The sequence below is a fragment of the Leptonychotes weddellii genome, chromosome 8 (assembly GCF_054177405.1).
Source record: "Leptonychotes weddellii isolate Sample4059 chromosome 8, ASM5417740v2, whole genome shotgun sequence".
NCBI classification, from domain to species: Eukaryota; Metazoa; Chordata; class Mammalia; order Carnivora; family Phocidae; genus Leptonychotes; species Leptonychotes weddellii.
The window spans coordinates 126,354,904-126,380,136 of record NC_138376.1 but is presented as its reverse complement, the minus strand read 5'-3'; the positions used below and the strand labels follow the sequence as shown (position 1 = coordinate 126,380,136).

Genomic DNA, 25,233 nt, shown 5'->3' with positions numbered 1-25,233 from the left:
CAGGTCATGATCCCAGGGTCTTGGGATTGAGCCCTGCATCGGGCTCCTTGCTCAGTGACTCCCCCTGCTTGTGCTCTCCCTCTGTCAAATAAATAAAATCTTTAAAAAAAAAATTAAAGAAAAAATAAATAAATCTTGAAAAAAAAAAAAAGCCTAGAGGCAATCTAAATGCCCATTAATAGGAGAATGTTGGAGTAAGTTATGGTATACTCCACATAATGGAATATGATAAAGATATTAAAAGGCCAATATACCCCTACAAAGTGATCTCAACAATATACTGTTAAATTAAAAAAAAGTAAGGTGTAGAAAAGTGTGTAATGTGTATATAACTACCTATGAAAAGTGAGAAATTACACACACAGGCATACACAACTGTCATACTTATGTAACTGTTTGTGTCAAAAAAAGAAATATAAGGATAACCTGGAAACAAATATAAAAAATTTACCTGAATAGCAAGAAGCGGGAATACATACAGGCAACAAGGATAAGAGCCAGATTCTCTGAAAATGCCCTACTTATATATTTGACTTTGAACCATGTAAATATTTTACAAGTAACAGAAAAATAACTGAAGCAACTATTAAAATTAGAAAACCAAGTGCAAATGAGCTTAAATGTAGACCCATATAATGATGTACCTGTTATACACTCGGAAATTATTGAGTGTTTTAAAAGAAAGAATTTCAATCTCTGGTGGGATATACTCTAAAAACAATAGGAACTGCGGAAAAACTGTTTCCACTATGTTGTTGATAGTAGTGTTTGTACTGTTATTCTGAGACTTCTATATATTTTAGAATAAAGCAAATGAGTCATTATTTTGTGTCTTTAGGAACCAGGATTTTTCAGTGGGAAAGAAAATAGATATATAAGATCAAGATTATAAGTGTGTCTTCCTATTACCCAGCACAAAGTCTTAAACATTATAAAGCTCAATTATTTAGTGAATTGACACAGAACAGGATACAGAGTTGCAGCCTTAAAGAAATGGCTGATTCCAAGTCTGGGGAGGAAATTTTCTAAGCTGACATTGGACTATCATACCACACTAGAAAGCAAAGTTACTAGCCCCAACCACTGGGGCAGTGTCAGAAGGACTTGGAAGTGAACTTGAGGAGGCCCCCAATGGCCGAACAACAACAGGATCATTCAAAACACTATCTGCAATGAACTGCAACATCCAAACAGCTTACATGCATTCATAATGATATTCAAAAAGGAAAAAAAAACAAAACAAAACTATTTTTTACCTTTAAAGGATTCCTAGGAACCAACCATTTTTAAACTAGTAAATAAAGAAGTGAGCATTTATCTAGCCTTTCCTATAAAAAGTAAATCTAGCTAATATTAATGAAGAAACAGGATATAAACATTTTGCAACTCCTACTGAAATAAAAGGCCTAAAAAAACCTACCATCACCACACTACTTGTGAAATATTCTTTCAAAAAGAAGAAAGGAAATGAGGAAGGGAGAGCAGGAGATCTGAATCTGATTAAACCTTTCTCACTTACCAAAAAATATAGAGGACAGAGATCAGTGTTAACCACCACCATGAAATCAGCAAAATCCACAGTAATTATTTAGGATAAATAACTCAGTCCCTTGACAAATAAAATGTAAGGAGAAATGGAGCTGAGGGACGGAAGGGCTTAAGCAATCTATCAATTAACTGCAGTGTATACGGCTCTCACTTGGATGTCATTCAAACAAAGTATTTTAGGGCGCCTGGGTGGCTCAGTTGGTTAAGCGACTGCCTTCGGCTCAGGTCATGATCCTGGAGTCCCGGGATCGAGTCCCGCATCAGGCTCCCTGCTCGGCAGAGAGTCTGCTTCTCCCTCTGACCCTCCTCCCTCTCATGCTCTCTGTCTCTCATTCTCTCTGTTTCAAATAAATAAATAAAATCTTTAAAAAAAAAAAAGTATTTTAAAAACACATTTATGATACAAGAGGGGAACTATGAACACTGACTAGATATCTGAGAACAAAGAAAATTTGGGGTGATAAAAATGCATAAACATGATAGCATTAAAGAGCCCTGTTATTTTAGAAAAACATTATAAAATATTTACAGAGGAAATTATGTATGGAATGTGCTCCCCAAATCATGTGGCATGCAGAAGAGGGATTAAGAGCCACGGAGGAGTGAGGGCATACTTGGAAGGAGACAGGCAATGCTGATGCTGGGTGATGGATTACTGTTATTTAAAATTAGCCATGATGGGTATTAAGGAGGGCACGTGATATGATGAGCACTGGTTGTTGTACGCAACTGGTGAAATCGTTGAACACTGCCATCAAAAACTAATTGAACATAATAAATAAAAAAAAAAATTAGCCATGATGAAAAGTTTGAAAGAATAAACTGTACTTATGCTAAAGCTAAAGGATGTCAGAAAGCTAAGTGTTCAACAAGATCATTAAAACAGGTTGTCTGAACCACGCTTGTACTTGATGTTATGTCACTGTCCATTATAGCCACCTTAGGATGTCAACCAAAAAAAACTGTATTAATTTGATCTCTTTCCAAGTGTTGAGACAGCAGTAACATCTTCCATAAGAATAAAAGTCTAAGCAACTCCCCAACAAACTCAAGAAAATTAATCTTTGCATGTTGCTGTCAATATTGCCTTGAAGCATCCTTTATAAGTGTGTCTTCCTATTACCCAGCACAAAGTCTTAAACATTATAAAGCTCAATTATTTAGTGAATTGACACAGAACAGGATACAGAGTTGCAGAAGAAAATGCTAATTATAAAGCATATCTAATATTATCCATGTTCTATAACACATGTGAATGTATATATAACTGTAAGAAGAACAATCTGTAAGAAGACAGCCAAAACTGTCAACAAAGGTAGGCTGCAGAGTGACCGAACAGGTGGTGCCTTTAATTTTTTTTCGGACTATCTGTATTCTTAAACTTTTCCAAAAATATATATTAACTAAGTAATTAAAATATATATTAACCATAAGAAATGAAGTAACAGGACTTAAGAGATAAGAAAAATTTGTAATGTATATGAAAAGATGTAAAAATGTTATGAAATTCTGTGTCTGCAATCATACAATATGCCTCTCTAATAACGTTTCATAAATCATGTTCCACAAAACACTGTATATCCTCATAAAAATAAAATAAAAAATTTATTACAGATTGATCAGGTTTTAAATTCAAAGCCCATATTCTGATGAGAATGATTTGCATAGTTCAATTTGAATGTTCAATGAGATCTGCATTTATATTTACTGTTGTCAGTTAGAAATGGGGGACTGGATAAGTTACATCACCTCTTTAAGCCTCCAATCCTGTTAGAAGAGTAAAACTATCTTTTGAGGTTATTGCATGGTCTGAATCAGACATTGCACAGATTGTGAAAGCAGCTGATACCATCTGGCCATAGTTATTAGCAGCCCTAGAAGGGCCATCTGATCCCTTAAGTGCATATCCCCTCATTTCAAGCAAAGAGCTCTAAGTAAAATTACTAAATCTCAATGGAAATTTCCAGAAGATACAACATTTTAACTAGCCTGGCTTTGATCAACTGTAGACATTTCACTCGTCAACATTTTTGGCTGGGGGGCGGAGTGGGAAGCAGAAACACAAGCATGGATACTTAGTCCCCACTTATTTATGACAGGGGAACTCTCAGAGAAGAGCTAATGGATGTTGAAGAGACAAATCCCCAAGAATGTCCCCTACAACACCACTCACAAAGACTCCCAAAGGTGAACTTCATTTACTACTTTAATAACTATCACTCCACAATATTATCAAGTATCTAATTTATGCATGAAACACTCTTCTGTTTTAATGACTTACATGTATTCATCTGCTACAGTGGAAACCAGCTGACTGCCACCTCTGTTTTTTGAAGATGAACCCATTCCCTCTAGCATGCAGAGATTTTTCCCAGAGCTCTCCACCTGACCCCTGTAGCCCTCTGCTACAACAATTGAAAAACTACCAAAAATCATTTTCTTTTCCAAAAATTACTTCTCTAGAATTTCTATGCTCAACTATATAGTTTTCTATCAAGAAAATGGGATTAAATCCTTCCTAAAGGAGGATTTCTGAAAATCCAGGGAATGACACATAAAAACAAAACTTCAAAATATATTATCCCTGAGGAAAAAACTAAAAACTTTAGAGAAGTTTCACAAAATATATTCATGTTGACTTCATAGTCAAAGTTTAAAACTACTCAATATTCAAGTTCTAATATTTCTGAAGTTGCTATCGCTCTCAGAAATGGTTCTTAGGTAGGAAGTAGTATACCACAGGATAGAGTACAGGCTGTAGGTTGAATTTGGACTGCTACTTTCTGGTATGTGACCTTTGGCCACATTACTCAACCTCCTGAGGCTCAATTTCCTCACCTACAAAATAGGAATAATAAAACTCAGATTACCTCACACCTGTCAGAATGGATAAAATTAACAACACAAGAAACAACAGGTGTTGGCAAGGATGTGGAGAAAAAGGAACCCTCTTGCACTGTTGGTGGGAATGCAAACTGGTGCAGCCACTATAGAAAACAGTAAGGAGGTTCCCTCATAAAGTTAAAAATAGAACTACCCTACCATCCAGCAATCACACTATGGGTATTACCCAAACAATACAAAAACACTAATACAAAGGGATTCATGGCCCCCTATGTTTGTAGCAGCATTAGTTACAATACCCAAGATATGGAACCAGCCCAAGGGTCCACTGATTGATGAATGGATAAAATAAGATGTGGTATGTATATATAATGAAATATCATTTAGATATAAAAAAGAAGAGAGGGGTGGGGGGTTGGGTTAAATAGGTGAAAGGGATGAGGGGGTGCATTTGTTGTGATGAGCAACGGGTGATGTATGGAATTACTGAATCACTATACTGTACACCTGAAACTAATATAACACTATAAAAAAAAATAAAATGATAAAAAAATAATAAACTTACAAGATACGGAAAAAAAACCTAAAACAAATGCATGTAAAATACCTAGAATAATGCTTGATACAAAGTACACACTCTATGAATCACAAGAACGATCCATAAAGAGGCACCTGGGTGGCTCAGTTAGCTGAGCATCCAACTCTTGGTTTTGGCTAAGGTCTGATCTCCAGGTCCTGAGATCGAGCCCCGCGTTGGGTTCTGCGTTCTGCCAAGAGTTGCTTGAGTTTCTCTCTCCCTCTCCCCCATCCCTCTTCCCCACACTCCTCCCTCCCTCTCTCTCTCATAAATAAATAAATTTTTTAAAAAAATTAAAAAGAACTATCCATGAAACTACTGGTTTCCACTTGCTGACACCATGGTACCATATACTTAATCAGAGACAGAGGGATAGTTAGCCTGCTCCAGATTAAGTACTGGCTGAAACAGAGAAGCTTTCCAAGCTTTGGTCATAGTCTCTCATAAAATCTGACTACAGCTCCTGCTCTTTGGTTCCATGAAGTTTACCCAGTACCATTCCACTGACACTTATACACAAAAATCGATGCTCTTATGCCCACCAATAACTCTGAAGTAATACCACTCCAACAGAATAAAAATTCAAGTGGCATTTTCACTCCCTTGCTTAAAACCAACAGCTTAGAATAATATGGTACTGCTTCTCTTGCCCAAAGAATTAAAAGCACATCAGGTTTATAATTTCCTCTATTGTGGGGGGGAGGCATCTATGCCTTTCATTTATTACCTAAACATTCATTCCTTTTTCAGATTTCTTTTTTTCAGATCCTACTCTGTGCCAGGTACTCATCAAACACCAGGGAAATGCTCCATAAAACAGACATGCTTTGCCTCCACTAAGTTTACCAGGCTAGTGAAGGATGCAGATCAGCAAACAGCATTTTCCATCATATTTTAGGCAACAGTAAATTAAGATTTTCTAGCTTTCTCAGCTTTTACAAAAATTGACAGCTCTGCAGAAAAGCTTAAATCCAACTGGCTTTTCCTCTGAAACACCTGAAATACACCTAAATCAGCCTAGTACTAAGAATTATCTCATCAATACTTCTTTTTGTCTCCATCTGCTTGTCAAGTTCTTTACCAAAATAACTGTCAAATAACAATCGACAGCACTTTCGATTTGACTTTACTTTCATTAACATTTTTAAGAACTCAATGAATAGAGTAACTACAGCATTAACCAAAATGACTTGGTTAACAATTAATTATGTGTAGATTTACATTAAAATTATAGAAGACACCCCAGGTACTAAAAATACGTGCATAAATTCTTCACAGACTCCATATACCATAATATCAATAGTATGGTTGATATGTCTGTAAGTTTATAATTTCCTCAACCAATAGTATGGTTGATACATATCAAATTAGTTAGAATGACTTTGATCTTTACCTAATTTTCTTTCAAACTAATTTGATATGCCTAAAGTATGTTCATCTGTAGCATTTTAATAAAACTAAAGATATCATCTGTGGCCAAATTTTTCTGGTGTCTTATTGTTATTCTTGCATTATGTATAATCTATAAGTTTGTTTTATTTTGGTAGCCAACAGTACAAATTAAAAATAAAAAGAAAACGTAAACTGCTTCTATTTGTGGTTAAGAACAAAGTGGACAAGACAGAATATGGAGGCACCAACCACCAGAGAAAACAGAAAAGCAATGAGAATATGGGATATTCAAAGGTCATAAAACAACAAAGTATTCTCCTTTCCAAAACTTAAAAAAAAAACAGTAGCAGTCCCCCCACCTTGATGCAACATAAGAGTTTAAACATAAAGTGCACTAACTATCCAATTACAGTCGTCCCCCCTCATCTGCAGCTTTGCTTTCTGCGATTTCAGTTACCCATGGTCAACCTAAGTCAGGAAGGAGATGATCCTCCTTCTAACTCCTCCTCAAGTCAATAGTAGCCTAATGTCACAGTCTCTATCATTCATCTCACTTCATCTCATCATGTAGGCATTTTACCATCTGATATCATCACCAGGGTGAGTACAGTATATTAAGATACTATGAGAGAGAGACCACATTCACATGACTTACTACAATATATTGTTATAATTGTTCTATTACTAATTATTGCTGTTAATCTCTTACGGTGCCTAATTTATATGTTAAACTTATCAGAAGTATGTACATAGAGGAAAATGCATAGTATATACAGGGTTCAGTACTATCTGCATTTTCAGGCAACCAGGGGTCTTAGAACGCCCCCCCACCTGTGAATAAAAGGGCACGACTGTAATAATATAAAGATAAAATTTATTAGGAACAATGATTAACATTAACCTATCACTTACTATGATCCAAAGCACTGTTCTAAGGGCTTTATAACTAATTTAATCTTCACAATCACCTTATTACTACTCCCATTTTTATAAAGCAGAAGGATAAGTAATTTGTCCAATGTCACAAAGCTGCTAAGTGACAGAACCAAGATTCAAACCTAAACAATGTGGTCACAAAGCTCACTGTTCTATTTGGTTCTTCTGCCAAAGACAGCAGGATATGTTCTTCAGGCTAAAATTTCAACCCCAATCAAAAAAAAAAATTCATGATGTCTCATTACACAAGTTCCAACCTCTAATCCTTGATGCCTCTGAGTGTGTGAGTGGAGAAGGGGAGCGCCATTACTACAGAATTAACAGAGGCTGAGCAGAGGGGAAAACATGTTTTTTCACTGATTTATAGAATAACTGTTTAATTGATGGATACACTAATCTTAAGGTAAAGATTTATTTGTCCATCAATTGTCAACTTCATTTTTCTATGGCTCTTAAATTGCTTAATGCCAATACAACTATTAAGTGGAAACGGGAACCAAAACTGCATGCCAATATAAGACTGCCACTTAGCTAATTCAGAAAATGCTTAAGTGTTTTAAGATTCTAATAAAAAATGTTTTAAATACAATATTTAAATTTGCTGAAGGAGAACTCACATAGCCTCAAAATATCTTTAAACTCAGCTGACAAGAACAGGTTATAATAAGATTTAAAGATAATCAATATTATTGGGGATGCCCCCTCCCCACGCACACCCAATTTTGCAGCTACAAAGTCATTATCTGTCTGCAAGGTGAGAAAATGACTGCAATGCAGTCAGGTGGTGGGAGAGTGTAAATGAAATGAGGTGGAAGGTCAGAAAAGAAGCACATCAGAATGAAGTCAGAATACTTTGTAGACCTAGAGTTTGTTCCATAAACTCCATAAAGTGATTCAACGCACACACTCCAACGTAAGCTGACCACAGGTCTATTACTTGATAGCCCTTTCAAGGCAATGTATTAAAAAAATAATACCCTCCCTGACAGTACGTTTAATATTTGGCAATCAAATCTAGGTTTTTCTTCTTTTAAATTGAAGTATAATTCTTACACAGTGTTACATTAGTTTCAGGGGTGAATGGACCTAGAGGGTATTTGCTAAGTGAAATGAGTCAAAGATAAATACCATGTGGTTTCATTTATATGTGGAATTTTTTTAAAAAGGTTATTTTTTTTTTTTAAATCAGTCGAACACTGTTTTACACAGATACACATTCTAAACTATCCTGCCTAACAGTATCATTGGATAACAGGAAACTAGGCAAATAAACCCTTCCTAAAAACAGTATTTAAAGTAGATAGTTAGGTATTTATTAATTAAACTAGAAGAACAATAAGTGGCAGGAGAAATAAACAGAAAACAGGAACAATATAAAGTAAAATGTCTAATAAACTTACAATCAACACAAAATGTTGGTGAAATCGAAGATGAGTATCATATGGCTAGTTATAGCTTTCTTTTTCTGTTTAATAGCTCTCCCAGTTATCTGACACACAGCTAAAGCTATTCACTTGATCACTTTCATTTAAATTTCATCAACGGAAACATTTTAGATTTTTAAAACTTTTAATGACATACCTTTATATATACATTATAGTGTGACTAGTTTCCAAAGTGGCAGCTTCTCAACTATAAATACCAAAATAAGTTAACATGATGGACTGAGTGATACCTTAGGTTGGCTAAAACTCATGAAAATCAACAAGAAAAAAATCATGACAACACCTTAAAAAAGTTCAAAAGTTTCAGATATGAATTAATGTATAGTGCTTTATGCACAAAAGATCTGGATATTTTATTATTAGAATGCAAAAGTATAAGTAAATTATTCACATCAACACTTGCCCCCAAGTTCAAGGACTTACCTTCTTTTTATCCCTCATCGAGCCTTTGCCTCGGACCATTATTTTACATCCTGTTTCTGCTTCAAGCTGTTTAGCAGTAAGTCCTCTAGGTCCAAGGATTCTCCCAACAAAATTAAACTGGGGAAAAAAAAAGTCACTATATATTATTCACTTGCTTGAATTTATAGCTCTTAAAATTATTTTAAAATGTATTTTTACTTTGTCAAGTTAAATATTTTTTAATAAATCTTAGAGTACTTATGAATTTCTAGCCCAGTTTGAGGGTATAATTACAAGAGCTCATTGTTCAGCATGGAAGTTTTATATGTATTAACACATTATGAATTAGAACAACACTATCTACATAAAACAGGTACTATACTGAACTGTCCATCAACATGTATAAACCAGAATAAACCAGTATATTAAAGAGTTTGACAAAATCTTAGATGCCACCCAAAACAAATCCCTTCTACAAAACTCTAATGTCAGCGTACAGGGAATTTTCATTATGTTAAATAGTAATTGCATTTTTTACAGAGATCCTTGGGAAAAATTCCTGTCTCATTTATCTAACAAGAAAATACTTTCTCCAAAGCAACTACTCAGAGAGAATTGTAGTTTTTTGTTGGCTTCCATAACACCAATGGCCAAATTTGGATTCCACCCTATACTAAGTATTTCAGTCTTAAGAGCATATTATTTTTTGCACAATTTTATGTCTGTACCTTATTTTTCTTCCTTTTTTTTCCGTTTCTAACTTTAACTTATACCACTAGTTTTGCAAGGAGCCTTAATTCTTTCCATGAGTAGGACAGTGATAAAAATAATTGTGTAAGTAACTACCATCCCTCAACAGAAGCTTCTAATACAAAGGCCAACAGGAAGCACAGACTGACTCTGAATACTGAAAAGTAAAATTTCCTCATTCACAGGTCAACTGCACAAAAGACAAAAAAATGAGTATTTACCATCAATTCCACAAAAAGCCATGGTGGTTTTTATTTATTCAAATAGGTACCGATTCATATATTTACAGCTTCCTACTTTTTTCTTGCAATTGATCCTACTACTAGCATATCATTACATAAAAGTAATATGCTAGCATTCACTGCTTTAAGGGCTTAAGAAGCTAAGGCATTTCTCCAATCTTCTGTACTCCCAACAGCTTTTTACTTTCCCTCACTAAGCTGTTCACCAGTATTTCCACATCTTACAAGTGATAGGCAAATCAAAGATGGATAATACACATGTCTAGCTGGGAGAAAGCACCCTTCCCTCAGGGGATCTGTCCACCCCAAAACTCACAGACTGATCCTATAAGCACTTGATCTAGCTCTACAAGATCCCCAATTCTGAAATTTGCCTTATATTCAAATAAAACTGATAAGAACAGATACTACACTTGATCTTAGCCAAAACGCCAAGGTAGAACCCCTTATCCTTGCCTTGTTCCTTGGCATATAGTATTTTTCTACTTCTTTAATCAACCTAAATCCCTGCCATCACCCATGTTAACAATGCACTTGCTTCCAACCCAGAATCCCTTTTCTACATCTCCAATTTGAATAAACTCAAGAACTATACTACTATTAAGTGTTTAAAAAACTTTTTTTTTTTTTAAAGACTTTATTTATTTATTTGAGAGAGAGAGAATGAGAGAGATTGGGGAGGGTCAGAGGGAGAAACAGACTCCCTGCCTAGCAGGGAGCCCGATGCAGGACTCGATCCAGGGACTCCAGGATCATGACCTGAGCCGAAGGCAGTCGCTTAACCAACTGAGCCACCCAGGCGCCCTAAGTGTTTAAAAAACTTTTAAAGCACACAGATCCCAACTGGTATCCAAGCTCCAATACTGAATAATAATTAGGAATTTGAAAGTCACATCAAATAAGCCTCAATTATACAATGGAGATGATACTATGTGGCAGAGCTGTACTGAGGAGTGTATGTATGTACAGCACAATACATTTAAAAGGTTCAGTACAAGGTCTGGCACATGTAGTGGATAATTAATAGCCTACCAAGTCCACTACAAATTCACTTTAGGAAACCTCAGGCCTTCAATCAAATATCCAGCTTAGAATGTCCATATAAGAGGATATGGTCCATAGCAAATTTGTCCTAGAGAACTCCACAGAAACCTGACACTCACAGAGCTCTGTAGAAAACCAGAAAAAAAAGGTGGAAATGGTATACAGAACACCAACCAACAGGGATCTAACTTGCAGGTAACAGGCTTGAGTTTCTGTCTCCATAAAGAGCATTTGGCTACCTTCTCAAAGTTGACACTTCAGATGATTACCTCAAACTGAAGCTTGCAGTGGGTGAGCCCAGTACATAAACATGTAAGTTCATAATTCAAATGTTCAGCGCTTCATACTTATATATGAATAGACAAAGCAGGTTCACCAAAGACTTGAGAAGGCTAACATGAAAGAGACAGTACAAAAGAAAGAAAGAGGACAAGGGACCACTCCTTGAGGGAAAAGACTCTTGGTAAAGAAGATAATATCCAAAAAGAACTCCTTTGTAGATAGTGCTGAACTATTTTCTAAAATGGCTGTATGCATTTATTAAGTCCCCAAAGAAGAGAAGAATTTGTTTTGATCCAACTTCCTCTCCAGCACTTCTTAACAATGCTTTTTATTTTAGCCATTCTGATGCACTTGCTGAATGTCTGAATTAGCATTCTCCTCATTACTAATAAAATTCATCATTTTTTCAGGTTTATTGGCCATTCAGACCTATACTTTTCTTGAAGCACTCTTGAAGTTTCTAGACTATTTTTTATTGTGTTAGTGCTTTCTTAAGTGAGTTCTACTTTGTGGTTACAGGTGTGCCAAATACCTTTTCCCATCCTGTGGCTTGCCTCCTATTTTTTTTTTTTTAAGATTATTTATTTATTTATTTAAGAGAAAGAGAATGAGCGTATGCACAGAGGGAGATGGGGAGGGAGAAGGAGACTCCCCACTGAGCAGAGAGCCTGATCCCAGCACTCCGAGACCATGACCAGAGCGGACGGCAGATGCTTAACTGCTTGAGCCACACGGGCGCCCAGTGCCTCCTAGTTCCTTAATGGTGTTGTGTAACTGAATTTAATTGGACTGAATTAATTTTAATGTAGCTCAAGTTATCAGTCTTCTCTTCATGGTTAGTGGGGTCTTTCCCTATCCCAAGATCATGAAAAGATATCGTTCTGTATTAACTTTTAGAAGCTTTATTGTTCTCTCGCATTTATACCCACAGTATACCAGGAATTAATGTCTGTAATGGTACAGCTTTTTCTCTTTCCCTCACATGGACACCCAACTGTCCTAGCATATTTTATTGAAAAGACTATCCTTTTCCAATTACTCTAGGGTGCCATTATTGTCATAAATAACACCTATATATGCTTGGGTCTATTTCTGAGTTCTCTATTTTATTACATTAATCTATTTGCTTATCCTTGCTTTAATATCACACTGAATTAATTACTGTAACTTTATAATAAATCTTGATATGCAGTATACCAAGTTATTCTACCTTGCTCTTACTCAAGAATGTCTCATATATTCATTCCCTTTGTTTCTGTACAGATTTTAAAACCAGCTGGTCAATTTCTGAAATAATACTGGTGGTAATTTTAATTGAGATATTACAACAGAGGCTTCAAAAGCATGAGCACAGTATAATTTCTTCATTTGATCAGGTCTGCTTTAATATCTATCAAGAATATAAGGCTTTTTTATTGTGACTTTATTCATTTTTGTTAGACTTATTCCTAGATATTTGGGGGTTCATTTTTGCTATTGTATATATTTTTTAATTCATTTTTGTTTCTTGTATATGAACATGTAACTGAATGTTCTGTATTAATAAACCTCATAACCAGCAGCCTGTTTCATCATTATTAATTCTCATAATTTTTCTGTAGGTACTTTTGGATTCTTTAGGTAAACAAACCTATTACTTGCAAATAATGACTGTTCTATATCCTTTCTCCTTCCCAACCATATGGCACTAGCCAATACATCTCAAGTTCAAAGTCAAAGAAGAGTCTATCATCTTTCACTTGTTCCAGATTTCAAAATTAAAGTTTTCAACAGTTGACCATAAAGCTTAAAGTAATCTGTAGACTTTCTGTAGGTATTCTTTACCAGATTAAGTAAACTTCCCTTTATTCCTGAGTTTGCTAAAGGTTTTGTTTTTTTTTTTAATCATGAGTGGATGTTTAAATTTATCACATTTCTTTATCATCGAGACAACCATAATATTTCTCTTTAAAATCTGTTAGTGCAGATTACAATCAATTATCAAATGTTAAACAACCTTATATTCCTAAAATAAACTCAAGTTAATCTTGATGCATCATTCTTTTCATAAGTTATTACATTCAGTTGGCTAGCACTTTGATGTTTTTTTTAAAATTTACATTCATAAATGGAATTGGCTTGTAATATTCCCTTCTCATAATATGCTTCTTGGGTTTTGGCATCAAGGTTATTCTGGCCTCAAAACGTGCCGAGACGCATTCCCTCTTTTTCTACTCTCCGGATGGGCTTGTAGAAGACATGTTATTTCTTCCTCAAATATTGAATAGAAATCAGTGGTGAAACAGAGTTTTTCTCTGTGCAAGGTTTTTAATTATGGATTCAGTTCTTTAATTCAGATTTTCTAGCCTTTCATATGTCAATTTTGGTAACCTGTATTTACCTAGAAATATGTCCATATTGTTTAAACTTTCAAATTTGTTGATGTAAAGCTTAAGTCTAATTTTCTTCTCAGTTATCTACACAATCTGTTTGATGTCCCCCTCTTTCATTCCTGACTGGTTATCTATGTCTTCCTTGTTCTTTATCAGTCTTCCAGTCTTTTCAAAAAATTTACTTTTGTTTTTGCTGACTGGGGTAGAATGACTTAAAAAATGGCCACAATTATCCATTAACCCCTAAAGATATCTATGCCGCTGCAGCGTAAACTTGTAGCTCATCGCCACCCTCGAATCTGGGCTGCAGCACCGTGACTTGCTTTTCCAGTACAACATAGTGGGAAGAATGACATTCGTGTGAAAAGCCTAAATTTCAGTCTTAGGTGCACTTACTCTCTTAGAACCCTATTATTCCCATGTAAACAAGCTCAGACTAACCTACTGGAGAATGAAAGACAAGTGACCCAGTCACCATCAATGTCCCAGCCCACAGCCAGACAACTCATAAAAATAGAGCTGCCTAGCCAAACTACAGGTGACTACAGATGCAGACCAGAAGAACTACTTTGCTGAACCCGACCTAAAGGACCAACCAGTCTGCAGAAGAGAAGCAGGGGCTAAATAAATGATGCTTGTTTTAAGTAAGTTATTGGGGTGGCTTATTATAACGCCACAAGAGCCATCTGATACAATGATTCTCTTCCTTTTGTGGTTTCTTGTCATTATTTGATTTCTATTCTTAGCTTTATTATTTCCTTCCTTCTACTTCTTTTGGGTTTAATCTGCTACATTTTTTTCAGCTTTCTGAAATGGATGCTTAGCTTACCGCACCTTCTTCTTTTCTAATATATATACTTATAAAGCTTTAGGTATTCCTCTAAACTGGTTTTAGGCACAACCCCAAGTTTTGATATGCAGTATTTCCCTTATCATTCAAATCAAATAATTTAATTGCTATTGAATATTTAAATGTTTTTCTCATTTCAAAAATGAGATTGCCTAATCATTTGTTATTGATTTCTAACTTCTACATTATAATCAGAAAACATACTGTGCAGAATATCAATCCTGCATTGTTTGTTCAGACTTTTCAGTGTAACATATGGTCAATTTTTCTAAATATTCCATGGGTGCTCAAAAAAAATGCAGATTCTTCCAAGATTACTTTTGTCTATCTCTCCTTGTGGTTCTATTTTGCCTTTACTATATGCTGTTATTTGATATATACAAATTTTACATTATTGTAGCCTTTTACCATTATCATTATGAAATGGCCCTCTATCTCCAGAAATACCTTCTGCCAGTTAGCCTATAGATATTCACATGGAGATAAAAAATTTTTGTTTTGTTTTTCAAAGTGTATCTTTCTTGATCCTATTACTTTCAATCTTTAGTTATCCTTATATTTTAAACAGGACTTCTTTAAACAGCATCTAGCTAAGTTTGTTTCATCAATCTTGTAATCTTTGAATTTTAACTGGAACACCAAGCCCATTTACAGTGTGTGATTTATATCTACCATCTTACTAAAGTGCTTTCTACATGCCCATCCTCCTCTATGTTCCTTTGTCGTTTTTTTTTTCTTGTCTTCTTTGTGGGAAGGGGGGGATCAGGGACACAGGTAGAAATGAGCATGCTTTTTCCCTTTATTTTTCCTTTCTATTAGCCTGAAAGTTACATGCTTATTTATGCTAGACACGCATCACCAAATTATCAAACACTAATGTTATTTTGTACTTTCACCACTTTCCCGTACAATGCAAGGACCCCAAACTATTTAACACAATTTATTCCCATCCAGTTTATATGCCATTGTTTTTCTAAATTTTATACGTATTTTTAACTCAATAATCATCCTATACAAATAATGTACATTTATATTTACCCACACATTCAGCATTTTCATTGCTCTTTATTATTTTCTGTATCTTCAGTTTTCCAAAGAGGGTCACGTTTCTCCTTCCTAAAAAACATCTTTAAGTATTGCCTTTAGTGAACATGTTCTGGTAATGCAGTCTCTCATTTTTTCCTTATCTGAAAATGTCTTATTTTTGATGGGTATGTAATTCTAGTTTGACAGTTATTTTCTTTCAACATCTTAAAGACTCTTTATTTCGTCTCCTGCTTTCCTCTGTCATACTTCTGGAAAATGAGCTATGAGTCTTTACTGTGGCTCCTTTGAAGGTAATCTTTTCCCTCCTGTTTGCTACTTTTACGATTTCTTCAACATTAGTTTTCAAAAGTTTTACTATGAGGTGCCTAGGAATGGCTTTTGTTTTACAATTCAGTTTCCCAAATCTCTGACTTTATTGCTTTGGTTTGAAAGTTCTCAGCCACACTCCTTTCAAACACTGCTTCTGTGCCATTCTCTCTTTTTCTAAAACTCCTATTACATATGTTAGATTTTCTCACTGTTTTCCTTTCATTTTTCACAGTTTTTCTATCCTTCTGCCTCTCCATGCTGAGTATTTTCTTCTGAGCTACCGTCCAAGTCCACGAATTCTCTCTTCAAATGCTTCTATAATCTTCTGGTAAACCTGTTAATTCCAGTTAAGGAATTTTTCCAGTTTAATTTTTCTTTTACAGTTCCCATTTCTCTGCCATATTTCTCTAACTTGTCTTTTGTCTCCTTCTACATACTAAGCATAGCTCTTATAAAATCTAGGTCTGATAACTCTAATACCTAGAGTCCCTGTGGATTTATTTTTATTATTTTGTTGTTTCTTCAGATTTTTATTAATGTCATCTTATCTTCTTGTGTTTTGGGTTATTTTCTAGTGGGTGCTAGACACTGTACTTAATACATAGCTTACAGAAATAATGTAAGTCCTAAAATGATGTTACCTTCTTCTACAAAGGATATGCATCAACTTTTCCCAGGGACCTACTATTACTAGCAATCCAAGATCACTTCTTAAAACAATTTGATGTTGACGTGCACTATCTATGAGAACCTCAGAAATTCTGGTTCACTTTTACTCCTAGAATTCATACCCATCAGCACCCCTCTACCCCAAGCAAAGACTGGGGGTGGAGAGGAGTCCATATAGATAGGTCATAGATTCCAACTTCCATCCCCCAAAGTTCAGCCTCTCCGCTGTCTTCTCCAGATTCAGAAAACATACCCAGTGAAAGGTTTCTAAAAGCCAGACTTATATCCTTGATTATCTGCCCTTGATCTTCCTGGGACTCTGATGTGTTCAAGCAAATGTTTCTTCATCTTGTGTCCTATTTTACTGGAATTGCTCTGAATTACTAGCTCCAAATTTACTAGCTGGTCTGAATTACTCTGTTAGCCCTTAAAACAGAGAAGTCCATGGCATTTTTAAAGATGTTGCTTGCCTTTTAATCTAAACAGATCCAGAACTAACATAACTTCAGGCAGTATGGGGTAAAAACATATCGGAATGAGGGTCTGGGGAAGAGAAATAAGGCATACACCACAGCAAGTCTATCTGCAGGCCTGGCCCTATGTTGACTCTTCCTACTTACCTGCCACTTCCTAACTCTACCTTTTTTCTTTTTTAAAAAAATTTTATTTACTTATTTGAGAGAGAGAGAGAGAGAGAGAGAAGGATGAGCAGGGGGAGGGGCAGAGGGAGAAGAAGACTCCCTGCTAAACAGGGAGCCCGAAGTGGGGCTTGATCCCATGACCTGAGTGGAAGGCAGACACTTAACCAACTGAGCCACCCAGGCGCCCTCCCTAACTCTACCTTTTTACATAGTCACAGATTCTATAAAACTTCACACCCCTCAGCCCCTCAAAACAACCTGAAGAGAGACAAGAATCTGCACATCCCACCTTCCCTCATGTTTAGTTTGGGTATTTTTTTTCAGTACAAAAGAAAATGGCTTTCATTTTCAAACTCAACTCACTAAAACATTTATTCAAGGTCTGCTATGTGGTAGAAAGTAAAAGAGATGCTAGGGATTTAAAAAAAGAAGAAAAGAGGAAGAAGAGGAGAAACTCTCCCTGCTCTCATGAAATCTGTGAAAATGTTGTTACTCTATTTGTTACCTTGACTGTTTCTTAAAATAAGTGTCCTTGTCAGCTCTTCTCTCCCTCAGTAATAGCTGTGCTCTATACAGATCCTTTTTCAAGGCAACTCATGTACTGGACACACAAATGGAAAAGAATGTCTAGAAAAATACATTATAAACAGAGATAACTTAGCACTTCAAATAAGTAATACATAATTATTTTTGATTTATGTTCTTTGTCAAACTGCTTGGCATAAACTTCGTGACATACACTTAGAAGACCCTTTCTGACACATCCTATTCTTTCACTTATTAAACCTTTTCTGCCAGAACCACAGTTTTAAGATTACATAGTCTTCTACCACAACTAAGTAATCCTCACAATTATTATCTAAATAAGAAATGTTTTAAAACCAGTCAAAACCAACATATTAAATCTGCAAAACAAAATTTTCCTAACCTAAAAAATGAAGCAATCTCTACTGCCCAAGAACCAACAAACAACAACTCAAGTGTGTTAAAGTGCATACCACTGGGATTCTAACACAACTGAAACTGTCAAGGTCATCCTTCTCAAAATGCTGTAAGTAGAGAATAAAAAAAAATTAATCACAGCAGCTGCTTTGTCTACTGCAACCAATTTCCAAGTTAATATCGTCTGCCTTGCATTAAAATTCATTCCGTGTTGATTTATCATGCTAGTTCTGCAGCTTCATTCAATTAAAACAATGTCACAACACAGTCATAGAAAATCATTTCAAACAGCCCGAGCTAACTCCAACTTTAAAGACCAAAAAAGGGAAAGAAGAAGAAAAATCAGAAGAAGAAGGAGGAGGAGGAGGAGGAGAAGAAAAGACATTCCTTAACCCCACTGTTTAAGTATAGACCACCTCTGTGGCTCACCAATTATATTTCTGCCAAGTGGCATGTTAATTTCTAAAGAGGTTAACAACAATCATGTCTAATGCTATTAGTTGCTGCTCACTTCATTTTAAATAAAAATGATAGATTTTTCACAATGACAAAATATAAATACGGCAAATCTTTCCACTAACCTTTTAAGAAATCTACAATTAAAGATAAAACTTTCTGTGACATACTATCAAAACAGATAACTAATAAAAACATGGCTTTCCAAAAGCATTTCAGTGAAACACTAAGAAATTTTAAAGAGCAATTTCTGCTTAAAATTTTATAAAAATAATTTTAAAAAGAACATGTACTTCTTTGCATCGTTTTTTGCATAACAGATTGATAATTTTTTTTTTAAAAGACTTCATTCATTATTTGACAGAGAGAGACACAGCGAGAGAGGGAACACAAGCAGGGGGAGTGGGAGAGGGAGAAGCAGGCTTCCCGCCCAGCAGGGAGCCCGATGCGGGGCTCGATCCCAGGACCCTGGGATCATGACCTGAGCTGAAGGCAGACGCTTAACGACTTAGCCACCCAGGCGCCCCCAGATTGATAATTTTTTTAAATATTGTTTCTGGCATTTCTAAGGTGTAAGATACCTTACAACCTTACATTATATTTCATATGTGACATAGTAGGCATGAAACACACACACAAATGTGTATTTGGTGAAGTCTTTCTTTTAGCAAGTAAAAATATACCAACTCTAACTTAGTCAATGCTAGTGAGCCTATCTTATTCATGTATGTTAAGATGGAAGAAGAGCCATGGTATTTTGTCAGTACAACTGGTTTTATTTTAAAATGCCAGAATGGGGGCAGCTTGGTGGCTCAGTTAGTTAAGCATCCGACTCTTGATTTCGGCTCAGGTTGTGAGATCGAGCCCCAGGTTGAGCTCTGGTGCTGGGCATGGAGTGTGCTTGGGATTCTCTCCCTCTACTCCTCCCCCACAACGCATACTCTCTCCCCCACCCCTTAAAAATATATAAATAAATAAAATAAAATACCAGAATGATATTGTTTGTTTTATTGTTTTACTGCTTGGCTCTCCTCCTTATGGCACTTAAGGAGGAAATATTAATACAGATTAAATTTGAAAGTTTGCTGTGTCTACATTCACCATGAATAGCACAATGTTCTTCCAGTATTCAAAAGCCATCATCCAATTCAGTGAAGAAGTTGCTCTTGTCATTTATAAACAAATGAAGTTTCAACATGTCTTTTGATTTTCATGTTCATCTACTCATTAATGCAAATGCAGAAACCAACTAATACTCATGTCAGAACTATACTCACTCAAATCATAGGTTTTAGCCAGAGATATAAAAGCTCAACAAAAATCAATGAAAGCATTGTGTAAAACACATACACTCACACCACAAAAAACAGATTGAAAATATCAAATGTCTTGAGCTTTTTGGGGAGATAAATGTCTTATCCCTTTTCCATCTCCATATTAATTCTAGATAAGCAGCCAGTAAGTCTTCTTATGCTACCTAATAGTTATTACAGGAGTAATTTTGTAAAACCCTTCATATATTAGGCCTTTATATATAATCATCTTCTGCTAGTGGCACAACGCTATACAAGAAAAGGCATTTACACCAGCAGATGTAAGAGTGGGGAAACAGTAACTAATAATAATCAAAATATGAAATCTGTGGCATATGAATCTGTATGGAAATCTTCAACCTTTGAGTACAGATATAATTGGAAAAGCTGAAACCACTCCAAAAACAAACTCAGGTTAATAAGATAGATGATTATTTTTCTAGAAGCTAAAAAACAAGTGCATTGGAAAACAAACATTATTTAAGCAATTAAAATAAAAATATGAAAGCCAACAAGAATTTTATGACACAATTTTTGACAGTGTGAAGTCCAAACTCTTACACACAAGGCCCTTTAAAAGGTCTCTAACTACTTTTGAAACCTTTGTTTTTGCTGTTACCCTTATGTTTAGACATATAATTCACTGTTCTATAAAAAAAAAAGGCAAGTAATTTTTTTTTTTTGATGGCAGGTACTTTTAATTTTTCTTTCTTGAAATACCTTTCTTTCTCCTTCCCTCCCTCAAAGTATGTCAAAACCTCCTCAGCACACAACACTGAGCTCAAGTGTTCCTCCTGTGATTTTCTGTATTCTGATTCCTAGAGATAGTTGTTTTCCCCTCCAAAGTGAGGATTTCAGGGCACTATGTAACAACCCCTCTCACAGCCCCTATTACATGATACGCAAGGATGTACATACATGTCTCTTGCAAATCATCCCATGAGCCAGAAACCAGTACCTGGTCCTTTTTATTATTATTTTTTTTATCCACAGTGCCTCACAAAATATACAGCACATAGATGAAGGTACTATTTATTCAGATTACTGGATAATATAATTTAAAAGCGTTCACAGAAATCATGTAGTGATTTTTTCATTCTCATGGTAAAATTAAATCACTAAGTCAGTCATATGCAGCACAGGAATTCTCATATATTTCAGAAATTTCTAAATAAGCCTGATGGACTGATCTCAGGATAAATTCCAAATGAGAAAATCAATGCTGTCATAGAAACAAAATGTTATTTCCACTTTCCATTTCAATATGGAAGTGTCATGAGTGCAATGACTAGGTCATTCAACATTTCCTAGGTGTTGAGTACACTGAAGTATGTTTTATTATGAGTGTTCCATAATGAGCTAGCTTCTATGCTTAGCACTTCACATGCATTAAGTCACTTCATCCTCGTAACGCTGCTTAAAGACAGTTACAATTAATATTTAATACATGAGAGGTTACAAAAGTAGCCCCAATCCTGGAACACCTAGATTGCATATAGAGTTTGGACACTTAATCAGTATAGTATAATGCCCCTCTTCTAAAGACCTTAAACTATATATCCTAATCACACCAGAAACTCATGTTTCGTTTTCTCATTCTTGTTTAATCATTCAAAATGTTTGGTAAAAAGTTTATAAAAACTCTCTTCAGATTCAAGTTTACTTTCAGTGTTTTTATAATTTCTTCTCCACTTACATCTCAAAACTTATCATTACTGTACAACCGTCACATAACCACACCTTGATATTTTCATGTCTATTACTGACTGAGTTCACTGCCTTAACAATCATCATATACATCCTTTTTACCGTAACTGGACCTTTTATATGAATGAAAACCTTTACGTGATTATTACTTCATCCACCTATTTTAATGAAAAATATGTGTAACTTCAAAAAAGAAAGAAAAAGAAGAATAAGGATTATCTGAGTCAAAACTGAGCTTACAGTGTCACTTCAAACCTGGAAGATAAGCCTAGGAGTTTAAATATATAGTTCTGACCTCGGATTACAAATACTACCTAAGGCTCTTTGAAATCGATTTAAGTTTTGCTGCATATTATCAATCTCATACACTATTTCAAAATTATTAATTCAGCTCTTAAAGTGACCTGCTTTTTTTGGCACCAATTTTAAGTCACATGTGATAACCGTCTTTTATACCACCCTCGCTCAACATTCCCACATTGTTAAGATTGACAAAGCTTACAAAGACTTTTAATTTTCTTCTGTTAATATAGTATGTTTTTCATCTGTTACTCTTGGTTCCTCTATAATATTAAATTACAAAATCTTGCCCTGTATTCTCTGCTCTAAATGAATAGCACCCACTAGCAAAGCCCTCTCTCATTCTTAGCCTCCACATACACTAAAAAATCTTAAAGTTTTCATTATTTAATCTGTCCCCTATTCTTCATTTCAACTTCCCTGCCTTAGTTCAGATCCTTGTTACTGTACAACAGGATTACGGCTGTAACAGTACCATGAGGGCAGGGATTACATCTTTCCATATTCTTGTGCCTGGTGCCTAGAACAGGCCACACGCAAGTCTGAAATAAAAGAATGATGCCAAAATTTTACTGGTTTATACTCAGCTCTCTTCAGCCTTCATGTTTCTAATTATTTTTCACATTTTCATTTTCTCTTTTGCTTTTATCTAAAATTGCAAATTTATATTGCTTTCGTACAATTTATAAATAAAAAGGGAAGAAACTAATCAAAGCAATCATTGTTCTCTAACCCCAAAGAATACAATACAGATACATTTCTTTAAAGCTTAATCAATTCCTTACAAAATAGTGAAAAAAAAAAATTATCACACCAATATCTAACATGGAGATGGCCAAAGTCACGCTAGGTAGGCTGCTTACCCGATGATACTGTTTTTGCACTTGGGGAAAAGAGTTTTCTATGGTAGATCGAAACTAGATTTCAGGAAGTGCCTAATTTATTTACGAACTATTTGTTTTAAAGGACTGAATTTATTAAGACATGTAATGCTTTCCCAATAAAATAATTAACTGAATTTAGCTCTAAGGCTAGTTGTTGAAATGTCTGATTGCAATGTTCGTAAAGTTAAGGCAGGTTTCATCAAAAACTAGAGTAGTTTTCCACTCAGATTCAAACCAAAAGTTAAGTATAAATGATGAGTTCAATCACTCATAAAATAAATTCTGGTGCTCTACTATAAGCAAGCACTAAGATGGGTGGTAATCTCAAGTGGTAGAACCTTCAACTACCCCACACAGCCCATTCTGTCTGCTGATTTTGGAGGGAAGACGGTTAGGATTAGGAAGACTTTGTTACTGACTGCTTCACTCAGTTCAAGAAGGCAATGCTATCTCAAGATGGACCAACAGTAGATCAACATCTCAGACTTTCCTTTAATATCAAACAGAAACACCTGGATGTTTATGAAATATGAATAGCCCTGAGAATTAGGTTTCTCTCCAATGTTTTTATTACATTCCTTTGGTTATTTCAGGGACAATCTTAAGAGATATGGAGGTTAGATATCAGCGATTAGGTATCCAACTGATTGATAAGTCTCTAACAACAATAATTTTACCAGATCAGATCCTAACAAACTCTTTTTGGGTAAGACAAATTCGCAGACAAAACTTTTTATCTCAGGGGGGCCTGGAAAACATTTGTTTACAAGTAATACTCCCCTAAAAACAAACTCCGTTTTCTAATCTGTTCCTCTGAACACTAGTTCTTTTTAAGTATTAAAATATATTACCTAAATAAAGCTTTAAATTTTAAGACTCTGAGAAGGCTTATTATTTTTAAAATTGTTAAACTTGAGAAAACCTGAACTAAACAAAATTTATTGTTTTCAGAATGTCTTGAAATCATTTTTGGAATAACTTCTATTAACATCCTAAGAAATTTAGTATAGCTCAGACCATAAAAACCCTAATTAAGTATTTGATACACAGCAGGCCTTAATATGCCCTTGTAGAGTGAAATAAAAACCTCCAAACCAAAACTAAAAAGACAAAAAGTCATGAAATTGACCCTCACTAAATATCCGTTTAAAGTTCAAAGTCAACTGTTAACAGTTTCTTTACCTAAAACTTAAAAATATGCTCAATTTTATCAAATGGCACTACTAAATTAAAAACTCCAACAGATTAATATATAATCTGAAATACTTCACAACTCTACTCAGTATATACCAACCTTCCTAAAAATCAACAATCATTAATAGTTGTATGTGTAAACTATCAGAGATAGAGATATGTAGATCTTTTAATGTTTTATATTTTCACTCATAATTAAGATCATAGAGGCAAAAATTAAGCCTTAACCTAGGTAATGAAAAAGGAGACTTTGCAGATTATTAAATTTTGATTTAATGTCCATTCGTTTCTCAGAAGAACAAAGGTGAAAGTAGTTTATATGAAGACTCTTGATTAATTCTTTCAACAAACAAGGAAGCCACAATAGTCAAAGGAGCAAAGGCATAATGAAAGGTCTGCACTGACCCATTGTCTTCATAACCCATCCTAAACAAATGCTACCTCAACAGCCAATTTGCAGGAGACAACCTTGAGAAATAGGAGAAAATCAACAATCTTATACTATATACTAAATCAGAAGCTATGACTAGCCAAATTCAGGAAAACTGAACTGAAAGGGAACTTAAAACTCTTGCTCCACCATTAACATAGATTATTATTATGAGACTACAGGAAGTGATGAGTGATATTATAAACCTGTATTATTAAGTACAATTGCCAGGCTGGGATCCTTGTTGGAAAAAATATTTGAAAATGCATTTATCCATCTTACAAACCTTTGACAACTGTCATCTTGATAGCCTACACCCAAGACATACCTTTCAAAGCTACAACCATTCAAAAAAACCCCCAAAAAACTCATTTTAAAAACATAAGAAAATCAGAGTTATCTTCATATTAAATAGCTAGAGAAAGCTTCACTACAATTTCGTATCACAACCCAAGCAGAGTTTAGCAATCTAATCTGTTCATGTATGTACTACACGACTAATATCCCTAACACCTAGACCTTGACAATATTTGGAACTTATCTACCACTGAGGCTGATCCTATAAAACAATTTCTCACAACTCAAAATTGAATAGGCAGATTTAATGACAGTATTATTACTGACTCACTGAAACATAACATCTTATATTTATATCAA

General features: G+C 35.0%; 1 protein-coding gene across 8 annotated transcripts in view; it reads right to left on the bottom strand.

Moving 5' to 3' along the window:
* Positions 1–25,233, bottom strand: part of QKI (QKI, KH domain containing RNA binding) — a 158,047-nt gene that overhangs the window by 89,897 nt on the left and 42,917 nt on the right. For all 8 annotated transcript variants that reach the window (XR_014148049.1, XM_081829285.1, XM_081829283.1 and 5 more), the window contains exon 3: positions 9,166–9,282. Coding sequence is in view for 7 of the 8 variants with exons in the window: in XM_081829285.1 (XP_081685411.1) it covers positions 9,166–9,282 (117 nt within the window). In the remaining variant the exon portion in view is untranslated. The remainder of the gene's footprint in view (positions 1–9,165; positions 9,283–25,233) is intronic.